Source organism: Tenrec ecaudatus, chromosome 17, assembly GCF_050624435.1.
Source record: "Tenrec ecaudatus isolate mTenEca1 chromosome 17, mTenEca1.hap1, whole genome shotgun sequence".
Classification (NCBI taxonomy): domain Eukaryota; kingdom Metazoa; phylum Chordata; class Mammalia; order Afrosoricida; family Tenrecidae; genus Tenrec; species Tenrec ecaudatus.
Window position 1 is genome coordinate 49318268 of NC_134546.1, and position 23550 is coordinate 49341817.

General features: G+C 41.1%; 1 protein-coding gene across 1 annotated transcript in view; it reads right to left on the minus strand.

The window, feature by feature from the left end:
• OCA2 (OCA2 melanosomal transmembrane protein) overlaps positions 1 to 23550 on the minus strand; it is a 154551-nt gene that overhangs the window by 89767 nt on the left and 41234 nt on the right. Inside the window, exons 4-8 of the mRNA XM_075535554.1 lie at positions 14427 to 14451; positions 11919 to 11991; positions 9232 to 9392; positions 7309 to 7391; positions 6002 to 6155 (exon numbers count right to left, since the gene is read on the minus strand). Of these exons, the coding sequence (XP_075391669.1) occupies positions 6002 to 6155; positions 7309 to 7391; positions 9232 to 9392; positions 11919 to 11991; positions 14427 to 14451 (496 nt within the window). The remainder of the gene's footprint in view (positions 1 to 6001; positions 6156 to 7308; positions 7392 to 9231; positions 9393 to 11918; positions 11992 to 14426; positions 14452 to 23550) is intronic.

The window sequence follows — 23550 nt, forward strand, 5'->3', positions numbered from 1 at the left end:
GGGTCCAGTGTAGCAACGATGAAACATACAACTTTCCTCTAGTTCCTAAATGCTTCCTCCCCACTCACTATCATGATCCCAACTCTACCTTACAAATCTGGCTAGATCAGAGGATGTACACTAGTACAGATAGGAACTGGAAACACAGGGTATCCAGGACAGATGATCCCTTCAGGACCAGTGCTGAGAGTGGCGATACCAGGAGTGTGGGGAGAGGGGTTGGGGTGGAAAGGGGGAACCAATTACAGGGATCTACATATAACCTCCTCCCTGGGGGTGGGGGATAACTGAAGGGTGGGTGAAGGGAAACATCAGACAGTGTACGATATGACAAAATAATAAATTATCAAGGGTTCATTAAGGAGTGGGAGTGGGGAGGGAGGGGAAAAATGAGGAGCTGATGCCAGGGGTTTAGGTGGAGAGCAATTTTTTTTCCAGTGATGAGGGCAACAAATGTACAAATATGCTTGACACAATTGATGTATGTATGGGTTGTGATATGAGTTGTATGAGACCCTAATAAAATGATTTTTTAAAAAGAGGAAAGCTCACTTCTAGGAGCAGTGAATTTTTTAATGAAAGAGGAACAATTCCAAACAGGAGGAAAGTATGGTTAAACTACTTGAAAAATATAATCAATGTCACTAAATGGTGCATGGAGAAAAAGTTAGTGTATGCTTTGTTGTACATATTTGCAACACCAACATGAATAAAATTATGTATTAAAAAACAAAAATTTACAGAGCAAATTGGTTTCCCATTTAAACATTCATACCCATTTCCAAAACATTGTTTAAAATCTCCACAGTGTAATAGCACATCCTCCCTGCATTCTGAGTTTATTCATATTGATAATGACAAATGCTGCCCTTGTGTTTCATATGGTTTATTGATCCACAGAGCGTATATCGCCCCGATGTTTTGTTGACCTTGCAGACCTGTCTATCTTTTGGCTGAATGTTAAGCCAAGGGCTAAATTCATTCCAGGTTTGAAGGGTGATTGATGAGGGGCCACAATTTCAGGGATATCAAGTCTTTATAAAGCCAGTAAAATTGTCCTTGCTTATTTATTTATTTATGTTTTAAACAGTTTTATTGACATATAAGTCACATGTTATACAACTCATTATTTCAATCCTTGGATCACACAGGATGGCATGCTTCTTCTGTGTGGGCTTAGCTGACCCCTCACTTAGATGGCTGCTTATTTTAAGACTAAGCCTTTCAATTTAAGACTGTCGTATATTTGTCACTTTCATATTTTCTTAGCTTTTAAAGATACATCTGAGTTCTTCCATAGCAAATGAGCGTTATTGAATTTTGTGCCCTGTGTCAATTCCAAAAACATGATCCTGGTCATCCAAGGCCCCCTGACTTATCTCCTCAAAGTGTTGGCTGTGTCTTACAAGTTTTCATTGCGTTGTGCTCTGCATGCTTGAGCACATTCAGAGGCATATTTGCAGCAGAGGTAAATGCATAAGCACTAATATTCTGTCAAATGTATACACATGTGTGGGTACAGTCCTTTCTCCCTCTCGTGCCCATTCAACCTGCATGTTTACCTATGCGTCTTTTCACGGGTCATCACGATGAGGTCATAGTGTAACACAGTGTCAAGAACAACGAGGCGTTACTTCAAAATTGAATCAGTTCATTCCCACCAGTCCTGCCTTACTGGGTCCTGTGTGATCTGACAACAGAGTTAAAATGCAACTGCCTGAAAGTTTGGGTTCTAAAGATCCACAGAAGACTTGAAAACCTGAAGGAAAGATGTATCAAGGTCTTAACTATTTTTTTCCTTTAAAAAATAGGTTTTTTGGCATAATTCACATATCATACACTTAAATAGTTCAGTCACATTAAAAAGCGATATAATCATCACTACAACCAGTTCTAGAATATTATCCTTCTTCTTGTAGTCACTGTTATTAGCTCACCTTTTCCCTCCAACCTCCCCTCCCATAACCCCAATAAGCCATTAATCCAACTGTTACAGATTTACCTGTCTTAGATTTCATCCCTTCTGACCATGGTCAAGGGATGAAAATAGACTTGCTGTCAAACTGAGAGCATTGTAAACTTGATGATGGCAGGCATAATGACATGAAAATGCAGTGTCTTATCACTTGATCTCCATTCTGACCCATTGTAAATGTATCCTAAGTTTTAATATTCCTTGATTCCTTTATGATTTTGGGGGGTTGGTCTTTTTTGTGGTTGGGGGGAGGTCTTAACTATTTTTGTATCTATAAACCAGGAGGGATGCCATGGAAGAACACTTTAGAGGTGAAGAAGCGACCTCGCCAAAAGTTCTAACTAATACTTGTATTAGGTGATGTTGTGACAAATTTCCAGTAGATGTTCAGAAAAACATTGACTTCCAAAAGATTAAAGAAAGAAAATATCAAAGAATTTGGTCTTCATATTTTGCAAATAAGGAGACATTGGCAGAAGATATGAGTCCTGAAACCACCAATCCCATCCTGGCTGGGAGCCTCTGGTGTGGCCGGCACTTGGACCTCAATCCACCACACTTATTCCACCACCATTGTGTTATATGCCAAGGGAGGTCTAGGACACATCTTTCCTTTTCTGTTTGGTTTTAACTGAAGGCACTGACAGTCCTGGAAATTTCACACCTTAACACACATTTTTCACGTCTTGCACTGTCCAATGTCTCCCTTTACTACCTAGTCTGTTGTCCATCCCCCTGGGAGGGGGTTATAGATCATTGTGATCGGTTCCCCCTTTCTCCCCCCACCTTCCCCTTCCCCTCATGGTAAGGCTACTCTCAATATTGGTTCCAAGGAGTTTATCTGTACTGTATTCTCTATGTTTCCAGCTCTTATCTGTGCCCATGTACATGCTCTGGACTAGCCAGATTTGTAAGGTAGAATTAGGGTTGTGGTAGTGGGAAAGCTGTATCAGTGCTATACTGCATCCTGATTGGCTCATTTTCTTCCCATGACCCTTCTGTAAGGGAATGTCCAATTGCTTCTGTAAGCAGCTTTGGGCCTCCACTTCACACACCCAGCCTCATTCACATTATGATTTTTTGCTCTGGGTTTTTGATGCCTGATACCTGATCCCATCGCCACCTCATAATCACACAGGCTGGTGTGTTTCTTCCATGTGGGCTTTGTTGCTTCTAAGTCAGATGGCCGCTTGTTTATCTTCAAGCCTTTAAGACCCCAGACGCTATATCTTTTGATAATCAGGCATCATCAGCTTTCTTCACCACATTTGCCTATGCACCCATTTTGTCTTCAGTGATCGTGTCGAGAAGGTGAGCATCTCAGAGTGCCGGATTATTAGAACAAAGTGTTCTTGAGTTGAGGGAGTACTTGAGTAGAGGCCCAATCAAACAAAGATCATTGTAAACTTGATTATTCTGGATCAAACTTGATCCTTGGCCAGATGACCTCCCTCTTTACCCAACCTGAATTTGTTCTAGGCTCAAGTATTTCTTGATGATCCATTAAAAAAATTTCTTCCCTGCCTTTTAAAATATTGATGGTGGTCTTTTCTTTCTTACTCATTATTTGTATTTTTCTCTTTATATTATTATTATTTTATCCATGCCATTTTATTTTGTTTTGTTTTTTTATGGTTTCTGTTGGGATTCCCAGTTTGTGAAGCAAAGAAGGAGTAGACGGATAGAAATAATAACCAATGCAATTATCTGAGTGTGTGGATGGGAGATATGGAAGGTGAGCAATGATTGTGGGAATGGGAGGGAGTGCTACAACTGATTGTGATTATGTGTATACGACTCAGTTTAACCAAGGAACTGTATGACATGTGAAATCCTGTCTCAAGAGGACCACGCAGAAAGAGACCAGACTTGACCAGTGGTCACCATAGGTGGAGGAGAAAGAGTTGTTGCCTAGGGGACATTGAGTTGATGTCAATGGTGGTGGAATCATTTGGAAAAGGACATCAAGAATGGTTGTACAACATGAAGAGTATAATCTATGACAGTGAATGATGTAAGTAGAAGTTGTGGAATTGGAGAATGTTCTATTGTGTGTGATTTTGCCATGATTAGAAAATATAATAATTACATGAATAACAATGACTACAAGGAAGAAGAGAATGTTCTAGAATTGAATTTCATGACAATTTTACAACTCTTCTTCATATGATTGAATTTTTGAATTGTATGACGTAGACGAACAGCTAATAAAACTGTAAAAAAACAAAAAAGAAGAATGTGGCATCGGGATTGGAGGAAGGCTGAATACAATCTGTGATATGCAGATGGCACACCTTGCTTGCTGAAGGGGAGGAGGGCTCAAAGTGTTTGCTGCCCAAAGTCAAGGAATGGCAGCCTTTGCGACGGATTACAGCGCAATGGCAAGAAGACCAAGGGTCTCATAACTAGACCCAAAGGTGACATCACGAGAGAGAGAAAATTGAAGTTGTCGAGGATTTTGACTTGCTTGGATCCACAATCAATTCTCATGGCAGCAGCAGTCAAGAGATCAAAAGAAGAGTTGCATTAGGTAAATCTGCAGCACAAGGCTCTTTAGGATATTGAAAGGCAAGGATGTTGCTTTGAGGATTAAGGTGCTCCTGACCCAAACCATGGTATTTCCCATTGCCTCACAAGCATGTGGAAGTTGGACATGGCATAAGGAAGACAGAAGAAGAATTGATGTATTTGAATTTTTGTGCTGGAGAGAAATGTCGAAAGTCCCATAGACTACAAAGAGGACAAACAGATCTGTCTTGGAAGAAGTACAGCCAGAGTGCTCCTTGTAGGCAAGGGTGGAAAGACTTAGTCATACATGCAGTACTTTGGACATATTGTCAGAAGAGAGAGCTCAGTCCCAGGAGAAGGAGCTCATGCTTGGTAAAGGGGAGGGGCCGTGAAAAAGAAGAAGGCCCTCAACAAGATGGATTGATACCATGACTGCAACAATGGAACAATGGTGAGGATGGCACCAGACCATGGGGTGTTTCGTTCTGTGGTGTGTGGGGTCGCTAGAGGTCAGCGCCAACTCGATGGCACCTAACAACAACAACATTGAAATGTATGGTATGCAAATTCCGTGTCTGTGAAATTGTTAAAAATAAACAAACTACATCCACAGAAGAATCCAGTCTCTGTGATCCAAGGATTGTAGATAATAATATCCAAGACCAGAGGAGCAAGGAGTATTAGAGCTTAAATTCTTAGTACCCAGTTTGCAGAAGGCTACGGATGACAGTGAAAGCCGGACACCCACGTGCAGGGTTCCCACATAGATTAAGCCTCGGGGAATCCCCTGTGACCACATTCCAGGTATGAGAGTGGCCTTGCTAAAATGCAGACAGAGTTAGGTTAAAATTAAACACTTTATCATTTGCTCTTCCTTTTGACCCATTTTAAATTTGTTCTAGTTTTTATTATCTTATACTTTCTCTCTGGTTGATGTTTCTGTTTTATTTTTATTACTGCTGTTGGTTTTTGTTTGTTTGTTTTTACATGTTTTCCTTTAAATGGAATCCAAAGTAGGTAAATCTACAGGAATAGTAAGTGACTTAATAGTTGCCTAGTCAGAAGAGGTTAGGGAGAAATGGAGAGCTAATAATAATGAGACCATGAAAGGAGAAAATGTTTGAAAATTAAATGTGGTGGTGATTACACAACTCTTTCAACATGTTTAAACCATTGAATTGTATGAGATGTGAGTTATATGTCAATAAATCCATTAAAATGTCTGTGTGTTTTTTTTAATCTTGTCCCATCGAGGTTTCATTTCCAGTGAGGGGCGAAGTGAGGATGGCAATAATGTGCATGCTCAATGTGCTCATGAAAACGTCCTTGTTTCTTGGAAACTCATCTTGCTAAGATACAGAAAACCAACTTCAACACAGTTCAATATTTGCTTACAGTGGGAACGCTCACTATGCGCAATAATATTTTCCACTTGGATTAAGTAGCAGAGACTGAGCTCTACCCAAGTCTAATACACTAAAGTGTTCTTACTTGTGGGCAAAGCAGACATAAACACACCTCAAATATAATCAGCAGGTAGACCCCCACCAGGATGACTGCAGCAATTGCAACTTGTGTCTCCACATCCGCACGGAGGTAGTGATGAGCCATCAAGAGAGGAACTGCCTGATTCTCCAGGAAGGATGCTCGGATAGTGATCAAAATGACTTCTCTGTGGAATGAAAGAAAGAGTTCCCAGCTAGTAATGGAAGCAAACCTTTTGTCACCAGTTATTGTCAACTGTCGCCAGTCGAAACAGGTCAGAACTTTATACCCACTCAGGCCAATGACCTGAGCAGGCCTCTGCTCAGGCCTCAGAGATTCCCTATGACAGATCTAGGTACCCTAACTTTTCCACCCAAGCCAGCAGTGCCCACCTCACTGGAAGCGCCTAAAAACTACGAGGAGGCAGGAAAGCTCACATGTGATTCTACCTGTTCTACTTCTCCCTTTCTCACCACTTACCAATTTTACCTACTGATAAAAAGTAACGCCAAATATTTAAGCTCCAGTCACTAACTGGGCAATAAAATGCCTGGAAATAACTGAGATAAACAAGTGTACAGCATACTGAACCTGGAGTACTCTTGTTACCGTCCGACCAGTAACCCAGAAAGAGGGAACACAAAGTGGGATCAGATAAAGAAAATAAAAAGAAATCTTAAAAATTCCTGTAATTCTTCCATTGAACAACTTCCCAATATAATTAGAACTTAAATTTAAAATCACATTTGCTTCGAAGTCAGTCCTTCTTAGAATGTATCTTATTTCTTGATACTTGTGGTTAGAATACAGTTATGGATTAAATTGAGTCTCCAAAAGTATGTATTGTAAATTCTAACTCCAAAACTCATAGTTATAATCCCATTTGGGAATGGGGTTCCTTGTTATGTTAATGAGGTGTTGTTAAGGTATGCCTTGAGTAAAATCTCTTTTGAGATATAAAAACAAGCAAATTGAGCAAAACATAAACGGGGTTGCAATGTCACATAAAGATGACCAAGAAACAATAGATGGAAAGAGACAAGGACTTTCACCGAGAGCTGGCACCCTAAATTGAAACGTCTAGCCCACACTAGGAGAAAATAAGTTAATCTTTGTTAAAATCACCTACTAATGGCATTTCTACTATAGAAGCACTACACAACTCAGATAAATGCTACCCTCAGACTCGTCTGCACTCTCAGTCGATTGAGCATTTTCACACAGCCAGGCCACCAGACCAGGTATTTTGGTGCCATATGTGTGTCCTGGAGCTCAAAGCACTATGGGTTAGCATGTCCAAGAGCATGGATTCGCAAGGCCTGGCTCATTTGAAAACTCACCTGCTCCGTATTGCAAATGTCCTGCTTATGACAAAATGCTCGTTTCTTCTTGGATTTAAAAATACTGTCCAATCATAGGAGATCTACAAAAGAGAAGGTTGAAAATGACAATAAGGCATTTGGGGTTGAAATTGCCTCTGAGCTCTGGGCTATGCTGCTTAGGAACTTCGTTACTAGGATGAGAAAATGATACAGAGAAAGGCACAGCGGTGTCATGGTGGGTCCCTCGCCCATGGCATTAAGGACGGCGGCAAGGTCTGCGGAGCCTGAAACAGACATCATTTAGAGGACTTTATCCAAGAAAAGAAATGCAAAAGAAAAAAGACGGGTTAGTAGACAAAAGTGCAAGCCGTATAAAAGTAAATACTGGTTTGTTATGAGAAAATAAATTGCTACAATTACTGAAGACTTAGAACGGTGTTCTGAACCTTCTTTAGGAAACTTACAGGAACAACTACTGAAAACTGCTTCCTATTGGCGGGCTGATCGCACCCCCTCCCCCTAAAAACCCCTGCACATCTGCAGAAAGTGCACCACAGACTTCTGTGAGCTCACAGAGCCGTCTGGAGATTAGACTTCATTTGCTGCTGGCTAATCCAAATCTGCCCACAGAGGTGGTACATGGAGCAGAACCAACTCTGACCCTAAACACAGAGAATGGCTCCTTAGAGTTTCTGAGACTGAACATCTTGACAAGAGCAGAAAGGGCTTGTCTTCTTCCCCAGAGAAGTTCTCACTCACTGCCATTGAGTCGATTCGGACTCCTAGCAACCCTATAGGGCAGGGTAGACTGCCCCTGTGGGTTTCCAAGATGGGCACTTCTATAGGAGTAGAAAGCCTGTCTTTCTCCTGCCAGAGAAGCTAGTGGATTTGAACTGCCAACATTGTGGTCAACAGTGGAATGCCTAACCCATACCCCACTAGGGCTCTAGAAACTAAAACTAGCCCCTCTAAATCTGGTCCCAGCAGCACATTGCACCCCAGAACACACATACTCATGAAATACTTTGGAGTTTGAATTGAACTATATTTGGAAAATTCCTTCCATAAACAGCTCTGAGCTACATTTGGGGGGGGGGCAGCAGGGAGGGGGTCTACTTTAGAAGTGCCCCCATTATCATTGTAGCCTGCTAGAAACAGGCTGCGAATACACAAAGGCTAGAGGGCAGGCTCACCCCATGCCAGAGTTACTTTCATGGGCAGGCAGAATGCCCTCCTAGCTCTTCACAGGTTGCCAGGGTGGACACAGCCAGAAAAGGTGCCACAATTCTGTCTGGAGGGAATCACCTGGGCAACCTCTTCAGCCCATGATTGCTCCACACCTTGCCTAGAGCAGACCTCTACCCTGCACCTGGTCCACTACAGAAGCAAGTCTTCCTACCACAGGACCACAGATTGGACTTCCATTGACCATTTGACATTCCAGTTCAGTGGGTCACAGAAGTCATGTTCTGGGGCTAGTTGGCTGCATATATGGGTCCTTCCTTTGCAGCAGGAACAGAAGAAATTCTTTCTGACTCTGGGTTGGCTTTCCCTGCCACTACTGCACTTCGTGGGACTTGAGCAGAAGGCTTTAGCTCATAGGCACAGAAGCCCAAGTCGATGGACAACATGCACACTCCTACAGTCGCCCACCATCACAATCAAAATGGGGTGTTGTGTATCCCTGAAGTAATTGCAATTTTACCAATAGTCACAAAAGAGCTTTCAACTGCAGGCTGCTCCTCTGAATTTACAATTGATTTAAAGGGGAAAAAAGAACAGAACATTTCAAAGACAAAGCAAAAGATGACAGAAATGCTCAACTTTAAATAGTGCTATTGCCCCGTAGCTCCCCATCACCTCCATTCCAAAGGAAACTCAATTTACGATGAGATCAACTGAATTTTTACAGTTCTCCTTTAAATAACTGGTAAGCATGACCTGCTGTCGCTGTCTCCGTCTGGTGCCCAGCGCATCTTCCTGGCTGACTTGGATCACGATGTGCTCTTCTCTCTCGGAATCACTCAGCCTGTCAGCCATCAGAGCCCCTGCCAGGTCCACCTGCAGCAATGTGAAGTCCACCGCGCCAGTGAAGTTCACAGCTGCGGCATGTCAAGGTGAAATGCAGAGAAGCCAAGTCCCCACAGCTGCTTTGACTGCAGTAGCACCTCTCTCACGGGTCCATGACAAAAGTATCTGCAGGCCCATCACCCTTGACCACGCCCATTTCTTTGTCCCCTGACACCTCACGTCCAGCATCCTCTGCCATAACATCTCATTGGTGGCTCCCAGCTATTAAAGAGAGAAGCCAAGGGCTAACCTGGCAGATCCTTCTGAGTGAACAGAAAATTCACAAGGTCACTGACCCTTGTAGAATGTACCCTTCAAAAGCAGGTTTTTAAAAGTAATATGAAGATGTAGTGACCATTAGGTTGTTATGAAGATGTAGTGACCATTAGGTTGTACAAGTGCCCTTTGGTGATAAAGACATCTGCTAACCATCAACTAGCCCAGAAGTTACCTTATGCAAAGCAGTTAATTTCTCTTGCTGATAAGTCATTCTAAAACTTTATAACTTCCTGAGTATCCGAGGTGCACATTCTTTATGGCCTCTAGACAGTATCTGGGAATTTGTACAAATGAATAAGAGGCTAGCCAAGCCACAAAAACCAACTGACAGCCTGGTGTCTGCTAAACTGAGGAAGACGGACATGATGTCAACCAAAATTAGCCAATGTTTAACTTTCTTATTTTTAATCATTTTACTGGGGGTTCGTACAATTCTCATCACTATCCACACATCCATCCATTGTGTCAAGTGCATATGTACATTTGTTGCCATCCTCATTCTCAAAACCAATGTTTCATTTTCTATCCCAAGCTTCTTCCTTTCTCCTTAAAAACTCATTTAACTGACCTCAGCTGTGCCTTCCTAAACAGAGGCATCTCTCTAGAGAGAGAGATTAATGGCTCAATTAAATTCCACCCACTTTTAAGCTCTATACATTTGAGTTTTTTGAGCTTCTGTGACATACCCCGTAGTGAAGATAATATTCATATATGTTTCCACTTCCTGTAGCCCATGTAGAATTCCTACCCGGGTCCCTAGGCTCATAGTAAGCACTAAACAAAAGTACTATATATATAATATATATATATGGTATGATCACCAGTCTGAGATGATAACTCACAGAAAATTGGAAGCAAGAACGTTGAGTTTAACTACAATGTCACTACCAGGAGCCCTGGTGGTATGGTAATCACACAGTGGCATGCTACCCAAAAGGTCAGCAGTTCAAAGACACCAGCCACTCTACAGGAGAAAGAAGAGATTTTCTACTCCTATAAAGAATTGTAGTCTCAGAAATCCACATGAGCAGTTCTACCCTGTCCTAAAGGCTCACTATGGGTTGGAATTGACTTGAAAGCAATGAGTTTTTATAGGCACTATGAGTTGGAATCAATTCGATGGCCCTGGGTTTTAAGCAGTGAACATACTGAGAAGAGAGGAAATCCTTCCACATGCAGTAAGAGTGGTTCCTTATCAGGTAAGAGGTATTAAGAAAAAAGGTCCCCCCTCAGGGCTTCCAGCAAGATAGCAAACTAGAGAGACATACTACACAGACCCGCTACACCAAAGACACCAGAGACCCACTTAAACAGACACAGGTGATGATCCTGGAACCATGAGCTTCAGCGAAGAGGATGGCGAAGTGGATAACACCCTGTGTAGGAGAAGAAGCTGGGCAGAGGCAGCCAGAAAGGAGACAGGTGAATTGCTTGTTCTGCCTGTCCCACACACCCATCTTGAACTTTTCCACCAGTGTTCCCTTTAGGCAACAGCAGTCACCGTGGGGCTAGCTAGCAGCAAGGGAGGGACGCTCTTCCTCGTTCCCCGAGCTCACCTGCTGATCAATCGGCACAAGAGCTACGCACTCCCTGAAGAAAAACACCAGGGATAGTCAAGCATGGAGATTACATTTAAGCAAGCCTCCCCAACTAACATATTTACTTCAGTGCTTACTATTGTATGCAGCCTCTTTCGATACAAAACTACAAGGCATATAAAAATATACTAGAAAACAGTTTTAAACTACAAAGCAATGATCACATCTAGACACAAATGATCCCTATGGCATGGTTCTAACAGAAGAGAGACACGACATGCACGAGTAGATAAGCAGTATCAGCTGAGAGATGGCTACTCGGGACACTACTCAAAAACCAGATCAATTTTAAATACAGTAACAGGAAGGAAGATGGCTTGGATAGGCCCATTGGGACACTCTGTCAGGCCAGGAATGAATGAGTGAAGGTAAATTGGAAGCACTCAGACTGAACCTCAAAAGGAAATGAATGAGAAAGATAAGCAGAACTAGGTGCCTTGCTAAAAAACAACCACCTTCTCATCAATTCCGCAGAGCATTTGCTTTGGCCTAGCAGTTTTCCAAGAGTTCAGAGCTCTGGCCCGTGTCTACAAATGTCCTGAACAAACAAAATGTGTGCCTAAGAACAGTGATCATTGTGCCCCAACCTCAGGTCCGAACTACATTTGTGGAGTTCCTCAACCTCCCCAGCTTTGTGACCCACATCCACGGTGATGAGTAGCTCAGTGATATTGTGGATACAGTAGCTTTCCAGTGGGGACAGAGCAAACAACTGCCAGGACCTTCCGTGATCCGGGTACATGCTAAATAAAACCTGTAACAAACAGAAACATTCGATTATAAATGGTAAGAAAAGAATAATATTTAAATAATGTTGACAGCAGTTAAAAATAGGAATCTTTAAATGCTGTTCATTATGTATTAAAAATTCACCAGCTGATTATGAATATGTTTTCCTCAATATAAAAAAATCTGACTTATTATACTATTGCCAGATACAAAGGAACTTGATTATTGATATTGTCGCTTTTTAAGAAGAAAATACCCAGTCTTTAAAGTTCACTTGTCCTCTTGTTGGCTGTGTAAACAGTAGCTAGTCACTAAGTTTGAATCTGTACAACTCACTAATCCATGTACTCAATAATCCATATATATGTTTACTTTCCTTTTCTCAACAGTGTTTTAAATCCAATGCCATTGGCTAAATTAATGGTACTATCCATACAATTCCAACACCATAATTCAAATGCATTGATTTTCCTCATTTTTCCTTATTAGATATCCAACTTTCAAGTGCATATGGGTGATTGAAAATACCATGGCTTGACATGCACTGAATGGGCTACATTGGCCTGGGCTTCTGGGCACATCCTGAGAACCTAGGCCCAGTGCCAAGCTGGGCCATTGAATCCTGGGTCTTCAGGGCACATGGCATGCTCCAGAGGCTGCATCAGTGAGATCCGGTCCAGAAAATCCACCGGGTGAACTGGACTACCTCAGACCCACTTGGAAGCTGCGGACTTGGGACTGAAAACACATGCTGTCTGAGGAAACAGAAGACAGCTGTACCAATATTGTTGAATGGTTGGTTGGCAGACAATTGTGATCTTGCTACATCAATGCCCTGTGTGCTGTATTAAGATACATAGTTCTGGCAAACTTGTGACTGACAGGGAGGAGATGAGCCAGTCGGGGTGTAGTATGGCACCGTTGAAACATAAAACTTTCCTCTGTTTCTTCAATGCTTCCCCCACCCCACTATCATGATCCCAACTCTTTTTTTTAAAATCATTTTATTGGGGGCTCTTACAACACTTGTTACAACCATACATCAATTGTATCTGACATATTCATACATATAGTCCATCGTTCTCTTCTAGACATTTACTTTCCACTGAGCTCTTGGGATCAGCTCCTCTTTTTCCCCTCCCTCCTCCCCCCCAACCCTCGCGGCCCCCTGATAGATTGTAGATTGTTAATTATTTTCAAATCTCACACCAGCTGCTGTCTCCCTCCCACTCTGGTTTCTGTTGTTCTTCCCCCTGGAGAGGGGCATGTGATTATGTGCCCTTCATTGCCATCAGTGCCCCGCTCCTCCTGCTTCTCCCCTCCTTCCCTCTACCCTGTTGGTATTTCTATTGCCATCCCTGTTCCTGAGTTCCATGTGTTGTGAGTTTTATCTCTTGCATATACCTATGTACGTGCTCCTGTCTAGTCTAGATTGGGAGGCGGCACTGAGGTCGTAATAGCGGCGGGGGGAGGGGGGGGCATGAGGAGGACTCCAGGGAAAAGAGGTATATGGTGTGACCCATTAGTGCTCTACTGCACCCTGATGGACTCACCCCCCTCCCTGAAACCCTTCTGTGGGGGGATGTTCCATTGTCCATAGATGGGCTTTAGGTCTCCTCTCCAACCCCCCTCGATTCTCACCAATGCATTTTTGTTTGTTTGTTTACTCTTTCATGATCCCAATTCTATCTTACAAATCTGGCTAGTCTAGAGCATGTTCACTGGTACACCTAGGAACTAGAAACACAGGGAATCCAGGACAGACAAACCCCGCAGGACCAGTAGCGAGAGTACAATACCAAGCGGGTAAGAGGAAGGTTGGGGGGAAAGGGGGAACCAATCACAATGATCTACATGTAAACCCCTCCTGGGGGACAGACAACAGAAAAATGGGTAAAAGGAGATACTGGACAGTGTAAAACATGAAAAAATAATAATTTATTAATTATCCTGGGTTTGTAATGGAGAGAGGATGAGGAGCTGATACCAATGGCCTAGTAGAAAGACAATATTTTGAGAATAATGATGGCCACAAATGTACAAATGTGCTTGACACATGGATGGATGGATGGATTATGTTAAGAGTTGTATGAGCCCCCAATAAAATGATTTTTTTAAAAACATGGTGGAGAAATTAGATGGTACCCAGCTCTCAGATAAAAGTGTCTGGGGGGGATAGATATATATATAGTTGGGGTCTTAAAGATTTGTTTCCAAACAAGCAGGCATCTAAGTGAAATGTCAACTAAGTCCACATGGAAGAAGCATGCCATCAGTAACCAAAGATTTTAAATCATATAATCTGAAGCCAAAGGAGGCAATAATATCAGAAGCTAAATTGTGAGAAACTTGTTTTCAAAGGCTTGGGAGTGCAAGATATATTCATGGAGTCTGTATAGGAAATAAGCCTCAGCTGATTTCCCTCTATCCATCATAGAGGGAGGGGAAGAAAGCAGTTACCAAATAGAGTGCGGTGGAGAGATACCTATAGAAGATCAAAGTGATAAACCTGACCTGAGCAGTTAAAATCTAGTCAGTTGGTCTCCCATCTGATCCACGTTAGACCTGATCTGGTTTTCAGCATTTTCTGTATATTTTTTTGTCTGTTCATATTGGGGTTTATCTCAGATTTGTTTTGTCATTGGGGTGGGTGACTCTTGAATTTTTGTCCTATGTGTTTCTAGTTTTCAGTATCTGAAACCCACGATTGATGAACCTGGGGACCGCGAGTAAAGAAGGATTTCTGGGGGTAACAGTGGTGTGTGTAAAAGGGAGCTAATAGCACGGAGTTCAAGAAGGACAAGAGTGTTTTGAAACCGATTGTGTTAGCAATTGAACAACACTGCTTGATGTGATTTGAACTATGGAAGGATATATCTGTATTAACTCCCAGTAAAGAGGTTTTGACAGAAAAAAAGAAAAGAAATGCTTATCCTAAGTCTTTTCCCTCTCCACACAAAGTTAATAATTCGTTTTTCCATTTCTTTAAAGAATGAATTTGGGATCTGGATCAAAATTGCATTGTTTTGGTTAGTATTGACATTTTCACAATATTAGCTGTTCTATCCAAAAATACAGACATTTGTGTCTCCGTTTATAGAGGTTCTTCCCTTTCAGTAGGTTTCTTGTTTCGTTCTGTAAGGTGTTCTGCAGTTTTCTTTGTACAAGTCTTTTGCATCTCTGGCTAGGTCATAATTCCACATGATTTCACTTTTTGTTTAGCTATCTTAAATGGTACTGTTTTCTTGACTTCTTTTTCAGAGCTTTCTTCAATACCATATAGGACTCCATTGATTTTTAGATGTTACTCTTGTATACTGCTATACTGCCAAAACTTTCTATTCTTTCCAACATTTTTTGTCAAATCTTTGGTATTTTCTATGTATAAAATCACATTTTCTGTGAATAATGAGAGTTCCACTTCTTTGCCGATCTGGATTCCTTTGGTGTCTGATAACGCCCGCTGTGAGCGCAATGCTGAATAAGAGTGGTTTAAGGGATGTACTTGTCTGGCTCTCATTTGCAAGAATGCTTTCAAATTCTCCCCATTGAGCAAGATGTTGACATTGCTTTTGTGGATATGATCTTTATTGTGTTGAGATATTTCCCTTACACATCTATTTTGCTGAATGTTTTATCAAAAATGGGTTTTGACTTATTTGATCTCCCTTTTGATTCATTTTAAATTTGCTCTAATTTTTAATATTTGCTGCTTTTGTTTTAATTTCTGTTTTTATCTGTTTTACTTTTCTATTGTTATTAGTTTGAGAGTGTTATTTTTTTAATGATAATATGTATGTGAAATCGAAGTTAAGTAAATTTCTAGAGACAGTAAATGGACTCATGTTTCATTGAGAGTATGGCAAGAGAGGTTGGGGATAATGAGGAGCTAATAACAATGGGTACAAGAATGAAAAAAAATGTTCTAAAAGTCATTGTGGTGATGATTGAACAATCCTTCTTGATCTGATTGTACTATTGATGTAGCGTGTGTTAGCTATATGCCAATAACTTAAAATTTAAAAACAAAATAAAATAAATCGGTATTGGATATTGCCAAATGATTCTTTGAATCAATGACATTATGTGGTTCATATTTTATGTGGTGAATTACATGGATTATGTTTCTAAAACTGAATAATTCTGTGTGCCTAGTATGAATCCCATTTAAACATGGTGCAAGGTTCTTGATATATTGTTGGGGTCTAGTGGCCAAGATTTTGTTGAGAATTTTTGCATTTCTATTAATGAGGGATATTGGCCTGCGTTCTCTATCTTGGTAGAGTTTTTGCCAGGTTTTGCTATCAGCCATCTGCTCACTTCCTAAAATACGTTTGGGGGCTTGCTGTCCTTTTCTACATCCAGGACTAGTTTGTGAGGAGTTTAGTGTCCATTCATTTGTGAATGTGGGTTTAATTCTCTGATGAAGCCATCTGGCCATGGGCTTTTTTATTTTTTGTTAGAAGTTGTTTAATGGCTGCTCTATTTATTTGGTTATGGGTTTGTTGAGATTTTCTACCTCAGTACATGTTAATATGGGTAGGTAGTACATTTCTAAAAATATGTTCATTTCTCCTAGATTTTCAATTTTCTTTTGCAATGGTCTCATATAGTTGTTGTTAAGTTCCTTCCCCTTGATAGCTACTTATTCCAGCCCCACGTTCAGCAGAATGAGACACAGCCCAGCCCTGCGCTGTCCTCTCAATTGAGTATATGCTGAAGCCTATAGTTGCAGCCATTGTGACAACCCACCTTTTCAAGGGCCTTTTTTCTCACTGCCCCTCCATGCGAACAAGCATGGTGCCCTTCTCCAGAGAGTGATCTCTTCCGACAGCAAGTCCAAAGTATGTTAGACCTCTCTCACTATCTAAGGAGCATTCTGGTTGTACTTCTTCCAGGACAGATGCGTTTGTTCTTTTGGCAGTCCAAGGGACTTTCCATTTTCTTCACCAGCGCCAAAATTCAAATGCACTGATTTATCCTTCCTTATTCATTGTCCAGCTTTCACACGCATAGGATGTGATTAAAAATACAATGGCTTGGGGCAGGCCATTAGTCCCTAGTCCTCAAAGTAACATCCTTGTTTTTCAACATTATAGAGAGGTCTGGTGCAGCAGATTAGACCGATGCAGGATGTAATTTTATCTCTTGACTGTTGCTTCCATGAACATTGATTATGGATCCAAGCAAGACAAAATCCTGACAACTTCAATCTTTTCTCCGTTTATCATGATGTTACAATTGGTCCAGTTGTGAGGATTTTTTTTTTCTTTCCATTGACTTGTAATCCATGCAGCTGGCTACAACCTCCGATTTTTATCAGCAACTCTTCTAGCCCTCCTCACTTTCAGCAAGCAAGGGATTTTACCCAGGTGGGTTTCTACTACACTAAATGGCCTTCTGAGTACTACTTCGGCTATGTCCCAAAGGTTTGGATATGTTGTGCTTTTGTTCTCATTTGTTTCAAATATGTATATTTTTAGTTAATTCCTCATTTCATCAAATTTCCAGTCTTTTTTCTAAGCAATATGTTGTTCATTTCATGTCTTTGAATTTTTCCCTTGATCTTTCTATTTTGATTTGTCATTTCATTGTATTATAGATGGATTGTAAAATCCTGATGTTTTGAAAGTTTTATAAAGCCTTGCTTTGTGTACTAACATACGGTCTATTTGAGATAATGTGCCCTGAAAGAGAATGTTCCATGTACACCGTACTTTTGTTGGGTAGAATGCTCTGTAGAAAGGAAATCGAATTAATTCATTGTGTCATTTAGTTCTGTGTCTTTATTGATTTTATAGCCTAATGATTTCTCCTTCCTTGAGAGTAGTATATTGAAGTTTCCTACTATTATTTTTATATTGTCTATTTCTCTCTTTGGCTCTATAAGAGTTTGCTGAACATATTTTGACAGTCTTGTTGGTTCATATATGTTTATTACTGCTATGTCTTAAATTTCTATTGTCTTTTAATCATTGTGTGGTCCCCTTTTTGGTCATGATGCATTCTGCCTTGAAGTCTGTGTTATTGGAGATTAATACTGTCATTCTTTTTGTTTTTACTATATTGGTTGCCATTAGCTTGATATGTTTGTCCAATCTATTTTTATCTTTGTGTCGTATAAGCAGCATCTTGATATTTTTGTTATCTTACCCAAATCTGCTACTCTCTGCCTCTTTACTGATATCTTTAATCCATTAACATTTGGTGTCTTTATTGATATGTGTGGGTTTGTTACTGTCATTATAAGTTTTATTGACATATAATTCACATATCATATAATTCAATAATCAAATTATATTAAAAAGATTTGTATAATAATCACCACTCTCAATTTTAGAATATTTTCTTCTTTCTTGTACTCATTGTCATCCCCCCCCATTTCCCATTAGCCACTACTGTCATGCCCCAAGAACCACTAATCCAGTGACTGTCTCTATAAATGGACCTATCTTTGATTTCATATGCAGAAAAACATACAAAACAAACAAAAGCTAACAATAAAAGGTAAAACAGAGCAAATCTTAATTGAAAAAGGAAGTGGAAACTATTAAAATCTGGAACAAATTAAAAATGAATCAAAGGGGAATAAAATGATAAGGTGATAAATTTTAACCTAACTGCATCTGCGATCATCTACTTTCCAATGCCCTCTACATGATAGCAAGGGTACTCACATGTCTGGTCTATGGCCAAAGTGTATTAATGGAAGGCTTAATCCACGTGTATTTCCCTTCATGTTAAAAAAAAAGAAACAACTTTTTAAAAGATCAAAAGGGAGATTAAGTGATAAGATACCCAGTTTAACTGAACTACATCTGCCACAATCAACTTTGCAATGCTCTCTGTCTGGAAAGAAGGCTATTCACATGGCTCAACTACAATCAGAGGAGATTCACTGAACGTGTAAGCCACATGGGGACCCTGGAAATTGATTTTGGGCTTCCACTGTCATCCATAGCCTTCTGTAACCAGGTGCTCACAATTTAAGCTCTGATACCATTCCCTCTTTCGGTTTTGATTATTTTCAATTTTGATTATTTACAATTCTTGTATCACAGTGGATGGTGTGCTTTTTCCATGACGATTAGTTGACACTTTGCTTAGATGGTGCTTTGTTTGAAGACAAGACTTTAAGACCTCAGACATTATTCCTTCTGATAGATGGGCACCATCTAGTTTCTTCACCACCCTGTGCCACCACTAAAGCACTGGTATCTTAGGCCATGTCACAATAACTGTTTTTAAATTAGGGCTAGAATTCAGTGCAAGCCCCAAGTCCATTTATATATCTATATTAATATATGCCTTTTATTCGCCTTAGAGACATCATTGTTATTTTATGTCAGAGAACATTATCAATCATCCCCCTGGGGTATAAGGTAATTATATTGATAGTGTCAATAATTTAACCCAGAAGTCTGAAAACTATTGGGACAGAAGAGTCTATCCTATCCCTCACAAGTTAAAAATTATTTGATAGCCATAAATATATTTTTACAAACAAATGAAATCACCATTATCTGAGTAATATCTTTTAAATGTTCCTATTTTACTTTAGAGTCATGTACATACTGGCAGAGCTGCAAGAGTTCTCAAAACAGCTTGCCAACCCATAATTTAACCAATAGTCTAGGATTTAAAACATTGTTGAGAAAAGAAATAACACAAGTAAAGACTGGTTGTGAGCCACATTACATAAACTGTTGACGTGTACAGATTAAACTCTTAAGTGACTGGACGCTATTTATATAAACAATGGGGGTTGGTGACAGGGCATTATAATAATATTCATTCACCATGGCAAAGCAATGCCTATCAGATTAATGCATATCATAAGCAAGGAAATAGTAAGTACATGGTAGTCCTGGGCCACCATTCATTGCATTGAAGTCATTTTGCTTTTTTTTTTTCTGAGTTGTTATTGGTTTCTTTGGTCTTCCTGAATTTTTTGTGCTGTTTTGAATACTACTTTAAGTGTCTTGAGTTTGGGGTGGTGCTGTCTTTTATGCTGATTTTAGGGTTGTCTGCTGTTGTCGCGGTCTGCCCCTAGCACTCCTCTTATTATCTTACAAACCCCTTTCATCCTGCCTGTCTGGTCATTCTGGTGAATGTATCGAGATAGCTGGTTAGCAGGGTGTTTTGCTTTATTTTCCTTCAGAGCTCTCTCTGTGTCGTTCTATTGTCTTCTTCGCCTGCACGGTTCCTGCTGAAAGAATCTGTGTTTCATCCTATTGGTTTCATCTTGCAGGAGACTGAGTTTCCCCCCAGGATGCCCTCCTGTTCCTTCACATGATAAGCTGTGACTATGATATGTTGAAATGTCCCTCCAGCCCCCCTCCCCTCTGGAGTGTATCCTGTTTGGGGTTCTTCCAGATTCTTACATAGTTCTTTCTTCCACTTTATACTTTGGCAGGTGTTTTCTTCCAATATTTCTTGTACTATTTTCTCTGTGGGTCTTTTGGTTTGTTTGTTTCCTCCTGTTTGGGAATCCTACTGAGATGTAAATTGTTCCTCTGGATAGTGCCCCATGTGATTATTAGACTTCCTTCAGACTTCTTTGCTCTTTTTGTTGGTTGTCCCTCTCATGTATTGATGTCAAGAGGGTTGGTTTCAAGTTCACGGATTTAGCCTTCCATTTCCTCAACTCTACTACTCTAGGCTTTGTGATGCTGTCTAATTCTGTAGTCTTATTATTCAGATTCTGGATTTCTATTTGGTGTAAGGTTTTTAGTTTTCTATTCTTTCAATCGTTCTCTCTGCTTCTTTCTTAATCTGTGGAAGTTATCTGAACCTCAGTCTCCTGAATTCTTCTTCTGGTAGCTCTAGGGACTTTTCTTCATCAAAAAATTCCTTTGGATCTGGATGTTGTTCACATGTTTGTGCCTGTTTTTTCTTTCTTCCGGCCTCGCTTCCCCCATGTGAGCTGAGACTGGCTGCATCTCCACAGCATTTTAGTGCAGCCTTGAGGGTGGGGAGGGCTGCTGTGTCGAGCAGAGGTCGTTGACTCTGTCAGGCGATGCTGGAAAGGAATAATAAAGTCCCCAAGATGCAAGGAGAAATAAGGGAAAGTGATGAGGAGGGTGAGGGAGCGGGGGAGGAATAACGAGAAAAAGGAAAAGAGAGGAGGGAAAGAGAAAATGTGGGGCGGGAGAAGTGGTTTGAAAGTAAAACACTGGAAGAAAGAAGAAAGGAAACAATTGGCTGTCTTTCCAGGTCACAGGGACAGCTGGAGCTTTCTGTGTCAGGACACCGGGACACTTTTCTTACTGAGTCACGGGTACAGCCAGGAAATTCCTTGCTGGGTCACAGAGATAGCTGGAGCCTTCCTTGACAGAGCACAAAGATGGCCATGGAGCACTAAGAATATTGATACATGAAAACAATATACATTAAGTATATTGATACCAATATACCTTGCACATATATTGATACATGAAACCTTGACTTACAAATATGTTTTTGTTGTTGTTAACTAATTACAGGAATTTAAAAATAATAATACATATCTGCCTAAACGGTTGGATTAGAGTTTAAAATCTGAGTAGTAGGTATATAGAAGACTGCGGTTTACAGTGGGAGCCCTAAATTATTTTGAGTGTCCACATAGACTCGGCCTCCGGTGAGTGCCTTCTGACCATTGACCGGCAACGTGAAAAACAAGCATTGCCTTTAGACAGAATGTTTGCTGTGACTCCCTTGACCAGGCCAGGACTTGCCAATATTGCCATCAGGAACTTGCTTGGGCATTTCTATGATGGAAATTAGTTTATTGGAGCCTCATAATCATGACGCATACCACAAGGTGGGCAGAAGGCCCTGAACCAAGTGGTAAGATTTTCTAACCTGCTATAGTGTACTTGGACTGATTATGGTCCCTCTCCCATTTCTGAAATCCCATCTACCACAATGATTAATTTATCTGCTGCCAATCTTCATTATGTGGGTTTTCTTCACCCTCTCAAGTCCTTTTAAGTCTCTAGTTCTCTGAAAATTCTTGGTAGCCATCACAGCCTCATACTAATGGTCCATGTGATAGTTAGACCTTTTGTGCCAACGTGGCTCCCTTAGGAACTTGTGGGTGTAGTTTAGCCTGTCAATCAGGTCACAGCTTGAATGGAGTGTGACCTTTTCCTCTTTCTCCCTGGTGATTGGATGCACATACTGCTGCCTGAGCGAGCTGTTCTGCGCTACCGGTGGGCCGAGCCAACCCATGGGTAGTGGTGGATTACATCACTGTGCTAGGCATGACTACACCTTAAGGCTCCATCATGATTTGCTTTCTTCGCTAAGCTGCTATGCTCCTGGCATCTGCTATGCCTTGACATCTCATCTTCCTTGCCACATCTGCTACCTGCAGGGCCAATTCTTCTCATCTGCTTCCTTGACCTTGGGCCAGCAGCTGGCATGAGTTGGAAAGACCTTTAGTATATTCGCTGTTCATGAAAGTGAGTTGGACTGAGACTCCTGTACTGCTGTGTGGACTAATTAGCTGTTGTATTCTTTCTCACTATATAAACCTAGCCATGTGTGTGTGTGTGTCCTGAGTTTGTTTCTCTAAAGAACAGCTCCTTCATTCATATAATGTGTCTTTTTCTTTATCTTGTCTTTTCCCATTTAAAACAATAAATTATCTCCTTAAATTATGTTTGAGATCTTGAGCCTCTTTTGTATCGTAGAACAGCAGTCCCTGGGGGAGGTTACAGTAACTTCCACCTCCTAAGTAGGCTGACGTAAGGCAAAGACCCAGGGCCCCATGAAGGGGCCCCACATGGCGGGAAGGATCACAGTGCACATAAGAGCACGTAACGGGCATGGTTGAAAACTCCTACAAAACTGTGACCGCTAAGTGAGGACACAGATGGGCTCTTCTGGGGCCCTGCTTCCTCCTCCTTCCCCCCAACTTCCAGACACCCCCACATCTCCTACAAAGAAAAGCATGAGTGTGGGTCAGAGGTCCCCTACAGAGCTACAATACTTACGGAGCACAACACAGTGAAGATGAAGAGGCTCACAATGGTCAACCCACGCACACAGCTCCTGCAAAAGAACGTTCCCTTGGTCACCAGAAGAGTCTGTCTCTGGTGAAATGAACCTGGCACCTTTGACCTGTTTGCCTGTAAACCCACGGTCTCCTGGAAAGGCACCATTAGAGAGGGCGCGTTCAGATGGTGGCAGCATTCTCTTACAGGGGCTATTCGTTTCAAAATGTGGTTCCAACGCCAGTCTGAAGAGGCCTTACGATCCCACTACTTACAAATGAATCGAATGTTGTTTTTTAATCTTGGTTTTCAGATTCAATTATTTTCCCCATAGTTTTCTGGCAAAATCCATTTAAACTTCAAATACAAAAGCACAGACTGTTCCAGGGAAAAAAAATCGTACTTTTCAAAGGTAATTGCTAATCTGCGGCTGGTTGTTATCTCAGAGTCCTTTCAGAGCTCGTCAGGAGATACTGTGAAAGAAAGGTTCCCTCATGTCTCCCCCAGCAACTGCCGCCTCACCTCACTGTGGTGCTCAAGGCCCTGCCTTTTAGCCCTGAATTCACTGTTTCTCTGCCAACCACCTCCCACTCCTGTTCCCA